General features: G+C 36.7%; 1 protein-coding gene across 2 annotated transcripts; it reads right to left on the bottom strand.

The window, feature by feature from the left end:
* Positions 1-1,090: 1,090 nt before the first annotated feature.
* Positions 1,091-4,878, bottom strand: LOC149211122 (GDP-mannose 3,5-epimerase 2). 2 transcript variants are annotated; one of them, XM_089396919.1, is made up of 7 exons: positions 4,651-4,878; positions 3,347-3,794; positions 2,970-3,063; positions 2,403-2,532; positions 2,180-2,312; positions 1,863-2,070; positions 1,091-1,740 (listed from the first exon to the last, which is right to left on the bottom strand). In XM_089396919.1, the coding sequence occupies exons 2-7, from the start codon at positions 3,760-3,762 to the stop codon at positions 1,585-1,587; spliced, it is 1,137 nt and encodes a 378-aa protein (XP_089253045.1). In that variant the 5' UTR covers positions 3,763-3,794; positions 4,651-4,878; the 3' UTR covers positions 1,091-1,584. The 2 variants fall into 2 exon arrangements, with proteins under 2 accessions (XP_089253045.1, XP_089253044.1); XM_089396918.1 differs by having other exon boundaries at positions 4,672-4,877.
* Positions 4,879-8,702: the final 3,824 nt, after the last annotated feature.

Here is an 8,702-nt window from a genome sequence, read left to right on the forward strand (position 1 = left end):
CAATAAAGCTGTGGGCTATCTACCTTCAATCTTAGAAGCAACCAGTAAAATCAAGGCACCAAAATCTTGATCCAAACAGAGACAATTTGACAAAAGCCCAACATGTATGCAAGAAGGATCACCACTAAAATGCATCAGTGATTTTCATCTTATAATCCAATTACTTAATTTGACAAAAGCCCATGTATGCAAGGATCACCACTAAAATGCATCAGCGATTTTCATCTTATAATCCAATTACTTAAAATGTTTTTCGTTTCTTATATATTCATATTCTTGTTTTCAACCAGTGTGTGCTGAATTAGATTGCCACAACTATCCTTGATCAATTGCAAATACATCAAATACACAAACAGGTTTCAGTTTTCCGAGTTGTAGTTCAACAATGTTTGGAATTGTTTATTGCAAATATTTATTTTGGTAAAAACTGCATCATAAATATTGTTTATTGCTCTGAAATGTCAGGATCCCTGTCAAAATAGTTTGATACGATTCCAATCCACTAAGGACCTTTGACAAACAGAATTTCTGGTATGACAGAAGCACATGGCTTCAGTTTTTTAAATATGTCACACATTTAGTGAAGTACTTGAACAAAGACCCTATATTTACAATCATGCTGTTGTCACCATGTAATAAGCAGCTTCTGTTCTACAAATTTGTTCAAAAGCAACATGCAGACCAGTTGCATAGAGATCTCGTAATATTGCACAATTCACAAATATGATTTCCACCTCCCTTGAATTATTGCAAAATAGTTAAGAAAATTCCATCATAGAAACTGTTCTATAAATTTTTCTCATAAGAAAGATGGCAAACTCTGAATATCCGGACCATTGTGACTCAACTACCAGTTAGCAACCATGACTTGAATGGGGGCAATCCAAACAAATTCCTTCACAGAAATGCTGCCAAGAGATAAATACGTACATAAACTTTGCAAATGTTCCTTCACAGAAATGCTGCCAAGAGATAAATATGTACATAAATTTTGCAAATGTGTGTTTAACCCACATTCATCAAAACAGACAAAAATTATAATTCAACTACTAAGATTTTAGATATAGGACATTAAGTTAAAAACCAAATATCACAACTAAACAAGCACCGATATGGCTCAAATTGTTAAGTAGCATTGCACATCAGATATAGAAATTTGTGCAAAGTTGGATACACAATGCAGAGATCCTTATAAATGTATAATCATCTTTGACATCTCAAAAGATTCTTTTGCAGTGACCTCCTCCTATGAAATCCTCATGGTTGCATTTTCATAGACTTTTGAGCATTAGATGATCCTCGCCATCAGCACCACAGGGTGATGAACTTTTGAACTAAAAAGAAAATGACTGCTTCTAACCAGAATGTACCCTTCAGAGATACTTCAATAGCAGGAAAAACAATTTTGGATACCAAATCACTACTTCTAACCAGAATGTACCCTTCAGAGATACTTCAATAGCAGGAAAAACAATTTTGGATACCAAATCAAGAAGCATGTAGCGGCTAACCAGCTCATGAACTTTATAATAAACTGAGTTAACATTGATTTATTTATTCTACTAGAGATCAAGGAATTTGTCCTCATTCCTTTCCATCCGCAGCACGGAGAGATCCAAGTTGAACAGGGGCTTGCGTGCCAACCACCTTAGAAGATCCATAGATGGAGAGATCAATTCCCTGCACCTTTTCTTTCTCAATTTGTTCCTTGATCCAGAAATAAGTAATCCTCAAGCCATCCTGTTAAAACCAAAGGCAAAAAAAATGTGACTCTGCATCTTTCCTGCAACGAACAAAGGCCATTTCGTTGCTTGAGTTTAACAATCTAAATTATAATTCCTGAAGAAGGTATGGAACCTTACCTTCAGCTTCATGGTTGGTGCCCAGCCTAGCTTTTCCTTGATCAATGTATTATCAGAATTCCGACCACGTACACCCTCTGGCCCAGGGATGTGATGTATTGGCAACTTCTTGTTCTCAAAGCTCAGCACCATTTCAGCCATCTCATTCATGCTAACCATTTCATCACTGCCAATATTCACTGGCTCTCTAAAGTCTGATTTAGTCAATCTGTAACAGTAACATTAAAGATTTTTTAGAATATATAAGATTAATCTGATGAAACATGTTACAAGATCGGTCTGAAAGATAAAAGTGCAAAGCCATGTCAAGCAGGTACCTCAGGACACCCTCCACACATTCATCAATGAATGTAAAGGATCGCGTTTGCTTGCCATCGCCCCACATTTCAAACCTATCGGTGGATGTGAGTGTCTTCCTGCAAAAGGCAGCAGGTGCCTTCTCACGTCCACCTGCAGCAACAAATGAGTTTGGCACCAAAGGCGACATAAAAATGAGAATCCAACATTACAATTTACAGTTTATCATTTTTCATAACTTACCCTTCCATGTGCCAAAAGGACCATAAATGTTGTGGAAACGCCCTATCCGGCATTCTATACCAAAGTCCTTATTGTAGTGCTTGCACAATTCTTCTGTGGCGAGTTTTTCCAAGCCATAGGCATCTTGAGGCTGGAGATCAATCAATTTACTAGTCAGTAACCAGTTTGAGTGGGATTGAGCTATAACATCTAAATCCCACATAGTTAAACTCCTGTTGGGAAAGCAGGATGGATCTGACTATTTTAGGAACGTAAATCACATGCTAGTAACTAACAATCAGCTCCTATGAATTGATTCTCTTCTCCAAACTACAGAGGCCCTGATAAATCTCAAATTTACTGCCGACAACTCAGATAGTGTCCTGCCTTGGAGGCCTCTTCTTACATCAACTCTCTGAATTTTGATTAGCTCAACATTCAAAACGAATCTTTAATTCAGTCAGGACAACTATTTTTCTCAAACAAATTCTAGTACCCAGATCTTGCATTGCATTCCGGCCCAAAAATTTATGTGGTACAGCACCAAATATCATTACCAAAGTTTTAATGCAACATATGGCTGCATACCTCAGCTGGCCAGGCATCAGACTCCTTCAAGCTCACGTTGGTCTCCAATTGTTTGAATTCGGGATAAATACATGCGCTAGAAGCATAGAAAAACCTGCAGAGCGGGAAACAACTTATGAAACAGATGCCTTGTGGAGCAAATCGATCAGCTTGTGAAAATGTCAGTAAAATGAGTTACATGTTTTTGCAAACGAATCAATGATCAGGCAGACCGTAACATTACCTGCACTATTGAGTGCATAGGGAATTTCAGTAATAACAAGTCAGAGAAGAACCTCTACATCTATATATGGTAAGCAAGATAAAGAGCAAATATCAACACAAAAATAGCAATAGCAGACGAGAATCCAAAGTACAGAAACAGACCAAGGCCTTACCTCTTAACACCATTGATTCTGGCAGCTTCAATCATGTTGAAGCTGATCATTGTGTTGTTGTACATGATAACAGAATGATTAGACTGAATGAATCCCATACCGCCCATGTCTGCAGCCAAGTTAAAAACATGGTCAACCCCTTTGGTAACAGCCAAACAATTGTCCATAACTCTGAGATCCACAAGATGGAATTCATGGCAGAACATATCCTCAGTCATGTGCTCGTTCTTCTTCCAATCAGAGGCAATGATGTAATGGCCTTCAGACTTCAATCTCCTGGCAATATGGGAGGCAATGAAACCCCCAGCTCCAGTAATGGAAATTCTCACTTTTTCACTAGGCCAGTATGGCTCTCTCTCCAGGTCTTCATAGGTGTATGCCCCATAGGCCAGTCCATCAGCTCCAGTGCTTCCCATGATGTTCAAAGAAAGGAAAATATAAAACAAGCCTGCAATAACAAAACCAGAGTAAAATACCATTAAACGTTGTAAAGCCTTAACAATATTCTTTAATGGCAGCCAAGCAGAAACCCATTATACAAATAACCAAAATAGCACTTGGATTCAAAACCTGCAATGCAAAAGTAGCTCACACCCCCTGAAATTCAATGGAATGCGTGTCTGCACTCCAAAATGGAGAAGAAAAAATGCATGGGTTCATGACCTAAGAGGCAATTACGGCTCAAATCTGATAAAACTCAGAGAAGCCCATCTTTAAAATCAAGAAAAAAAATACTCAGTACTTGTTCTGATGGCCAAAAATAGCTTAAATCTGATAGAATTCAGAGAATCCTGTTTCTAAAATGAAGAAACTAGTACTTAAGTTAATGAACCAGAGGCCAAAAAAGCTCAAACGAAAAACACAAACCCTCAAGTCCATTTAAGTAGCCCGCCTCTAAACTCCTCAAAAACACACAGGCCAATGAAGCACAGCACGGAAAGGAACTTAAGACCCAGCTTAAACCGACCCCCATCTAGACCAAAGTCAAAGAAACTGAGCTAAAACTCCAGTAAAAACACTCCGCAACAAACGCACGAATTCATTTCAACACCACAAACACCGTTAAAAATCTCCATGATAGACTGCTAAAAATATCAATACCAAAACACAAAATACGCTGCTAAAAGCTTCATGATTGACTGATAAAATCTTCAATTCCCAAGCCTGAAATACACTGCTAACAACTTCCTGATTGACTGTTCGAAATTTCAGTATCAAACCATGAAATGAACTGCTTAAAACTTCCATGATTAATTAATGTTACAAGCATAAGACCAAGTTTGAAAAACAGAAAGAGGTAGTACATGTGGAAGCAGAGACCAGACCTTGATTTGAAGAGCTCCCTCAAGCTTATCAGAGTGCAAATCTCGGAAGAACGCACACCCCTTATCACGAGCTTACAACCATTAATATAGGACTTACAATCGTGAAAGAGGAGTAAAAAATTTGAAAACCACCAATCATCTGGGTTTAATTTATGTCTACGAAAGGCCTAAAGACTAAAATTGTAAAATTGAAACAGAACTTGACCTCAGTCTAAGCAATTTGAGCACCACCATTCATTTAGGTATTTGCGTGCACGAAGCGGCCACGCTCCTATTTTGCGTTTTAACTTTTGATCACCAAGAAGCTCCGGATAATGACAAGTAAAACAAAAATGTACGAGGGTGGATGTATTTGGGGTTAAATTGTAATTGGTAAATATTTAGTTTTGTTTACGGATAATGACAAGTAAAACAAAAATGTACGAGGGTGCATGTATTTGGGGTTAAATTGTAATTGGTAAATATTTAGTTTTGTTTATGGAAATAAGGTTAAGCGTTATTAAAAATATATATCTTCATTGAAGATAGTTCAATAATAATGGTAAGGGAAGTTGGTTTTCCCAATTGACTTTAGCCTATGGGAAATCATACTTATGTAAATTATGAAATTTACAGTTCAAATCCCCTTATTAAATAAGTATAAATTTATTTATAAACGAAACCTCTTCCTGATTTAAATGATTAATAGAAAACAATAATATATATTTTCTATTTACAAATATAAATATATTTTTTTAAATATATTAAATAATTACTATTTTAACTATTTATTAGTAAACAAATTATAATAAATTAAAAAATAAATAAATAAATAACATTTTTTCTTTATGTATTTAACTTGATGCCAAGATCTTGTTCTTCATCTTTTCCTGACAATGAACCACACTAGATGGTTCGAAATGCATTGACAAAACTCCAATGATGTGATTTTTATCGAAAGTTTTCTTACTTTTCATAATATGGATCACAAAAGCCTAAATTCAATTATTACAACTCTGCATGGTAAGGCCATTGCGATAAATTTTCATCAATTTGAAAGGGCATGCTTGCAAGTTTCCAAGATGAAGTCAGATATGACATTCCTTAAACGATGTAGAGATTCGTCTATCGTTCCTTCGTTTGCTCATATTAAACATCGGCTTAATAATTCCATAAACTATCATGTATTTTTGAATGCGAGTTTAGTCGTAGTTCAATCTGAGATTTACAGGGTTAGAAAAGGTCTCGATTTGCTTTCCTGAAAGTTGTTCTCTTTACACTTAGAGCTTTCTCATGTGATGTCTACAGCTCTTTGGGTGAGGGTCGAAGCTTGTTCAGCTTTAAAGTCTCTTCGCCTTTAAGAAATTTGGAAGAATAAGAAATCCAAAAAGTTTCTCAAGCTTGCAGAAAGATCCTCTTCTCTTGGGAATCTTTTCAATTTGTCAGGTTATTCTTCCTCTAGCAGAGTCGATGGCAGTCAAATATTTGTGCTTCGTTCATGGATCAACAACGTCACTCTTCCAGAAGCTAGATCTAGGTCTTCCCCAATGAACAAAAATGTGGTTTCAGATTTTTTATGTCAACCGAGATGTAGTAATATTTCAAGATTTGATGATGGTTGCAGAGATGCTACATATTCCATGGCTCTGCTTCTTGTACCTCCTCTCTCCTCTGTTCGTCTTGGGCAAACATATTTCTCCAGTGTGGTTGTCTCTTAAGAAGTTTCTTGCTTGAGCTCTTCATATTTTGGGGATCTTTATCATCCTCGCCTGTATTCCATCGTTGTTACCATTCCTTAGAGCCCTCTTCCCTCCAACATATCTACTAACATTGTTAAGAGCTCTTCATATTTTGGGGATCTTTACTTAGCCTTTCCCTCTCATCCTCGTCTGTATTCCATCGTTGTTACCATTCCTTAGAGCCCTCTTCCCTCCAACATATCTACTAACATTGTTAAGCAATCCTCTACTTTCCCTCCTTGCCGTGATAATACCAATAATAATAAAATTGTTGACAATAATAACAATAATAATATGGTTGTTGTTGTTGTTAATAATAATAATGATAATAAGTTGTTTCCTTCTTCTTCTAATAATAGGGTGGTTAATCTTTCTTGCTTCTCTTTTGACCCTCTTGTCTTCATTCTTCTGGAGAAACGATTAAATTTTGTCCTTGCTCCTAGAAAAAATCATGTTGATGAGATTATTTGTGACAAGAAATTTGGGATTAAGGGTTTACCAAGCAACACTAAGGATATCATCAGACAAGACTGTGTAGTTGTCCTTAGAAAGACAAAGCCCCCTAAGAGCAACATTAGCAAGCTTGAATTCGATGCCCTCAAATCTTTGAACAATAACAAGGACATTGTTATTCTCAAAGCAAACAAGGGTGGAGTTGTGGTTATCTTAGATAAGGAAGATTACCGAAGAAAAATGTTGGACCACCTTTGTAACAGTGGAAGCTATAGAAAACTCAATAAGAATCCCTTAAAGAAGATCTCTAAAAAAGTAGCTTTATCTATAAAATCTAGTAGCATTGTCAGCTCCTTGAGCCATAGACTTGTCAAGAGTAACCCTATCACTCCCGGGATCTATGGTCTTCCCAAGATCCATAAGGAGGGGTCTTCCCAAGATCCATAAGGAGGGGGCTCCCCTAAGACCCATTGTCAACACTATAGAAGGGCCAACCTATCTTCTAGCAAAGTATTTAGCCCAAAAGATAAAACCCCTTGTTGACCTCACAGAGTCCTTTGTCAAAGACTCTTCATCATTTGTCAATGAGTTAAAGGGTATAAGGTTTGAGCCTGGGGATTTTCTTGTGAGTTTCAACGTGGTCTCCCTTTACACTAATATCCCCATCAATGAGGCCATTGAGGTCATCAACCGTATCACAGATCCTGATACTGCTAAATTGGTTGAGATTTGTCTTACCTCTTATTTCTTCAGCTTTGAAGGGGAATTCTATGAACAAACGTGTGGTGTTGCCATGGGCTCGCCCCTTTCCCCTGTTGTAGCTAATCTGTTCATGGAGGACTTTGAATCCAAAGCTTTGGAAGAGATTTGTGGATGACACCTGCATCTTCTGGCCTCATGGTTAGGGTAAGTTGGATCTCTTTCTCCATCATCTTAATAATCATTCTAGCTCCATAAAGTTTACTATTGAATGTGAAATCAATGGGAGCCTTCCTTTTCTTGACATCCTTATTTCAAAAAAGGACGATGGATCCTTCTCACACCAGGTCTTTTGGAAGAAAACTCACACAAAGTAATATCTTCACATTAGGTCCCATCATTTCTCTACTCAAAAGTTGGGTGTTCTCAACACTTTAGCCACTCGTGCATTTAGAGTCTTTGATGAAAGTCGTATTGAAGATGAGAAAACCCATCTCCTCAAGATTTTAAAAAATAATGGTTTTAATAAGCTCCAATGTCTTAGGGCTTTCCTTAAGGCTGACAAGGGTTCCAAGATTAAAAAATAACCCAATGATTGGTTCTCTGGGGTACACCTTCCTTTTATACAAGGGACCACTAACAATATTGCAAGGATCCTAAGAAAGCACAAGGTTCCCTCAACCTTTAGGCCCCTTAACACTTTTCAAAGTTAGATCTGAGACTTTTGTGATCCATATAGTAGATAAATGTCTTTCGGATTAATTCTCTTAACAAACTCTGTACTTCTAACTTCTACTTTATAACTAAAATTAGAATTTTTAATAATTTATAACTAATTTTAGAATATTAAACTTAAAAATTAAATCTAATTTTAAATAATAATAAAAAAAAAATTCTTGTTTGACTATTCTCCAACAGATAGTTTTCAACCACTAACTTTGGGCCATGATGCATCCTTATTATTTATTCATGAAGATTGTATGATTTTTTCACCTTGTCTTGAGGATGAACCACATTGGTTGGTTTGAAATGTCGACCTAATCCTAATGATGTGATTAATCCGAAAGACATTTATCTACTATTCAAAGTTCTCTAAGATATGTAAAAGACCCGGTGGACCCTAAGAATATGAAAGGTGTTTAAGTAATCTCTTGTTCATGG

Source organism: Pinus tabuliformis, chromosome 1_2 (genome assembly GCF_031772625.1).
Source record: "Pinus tabuliformis cultivar Carrire ecotype Pingquan chromosome 1_2, CPIR1, whole genome shotgun sequence".
Classification (NCBI taxonomy): Eukaryota; Viridiplantae; Streptophyta; class Pinopsida; order Pinales; family Pinaceae; genus Pinus; species Pinus tabuliformis.

What these genes read in the sequence shown, in the direction of transcription:
- LOC149211122 (XM_089396919.1), bottom strand. Translation starts at nt 3,762, where the DNA reads ATGGGAAGCACTGGAGCTGATGGACTGGCCTATGGGGCATACACCTAT. An exon ending in TCCTTTTGGCACATGGAAGG is followed by an intron (nt 2,313 to 2,402) that starts GTAAGTTATGAA and finishes TTGTTGCTGCAG; the next exon opens with GTGGACGTGAGAAGGCACCT. An exon ending in CACCAACCATGAAGCTGAAG is followed by an intron (nt 1,741 to 1,862) that starts GTAAGGTTCCAT and finishes TGGTTTTAACAG; the next exon opens with GATGGCTTGAGGATTACTTA.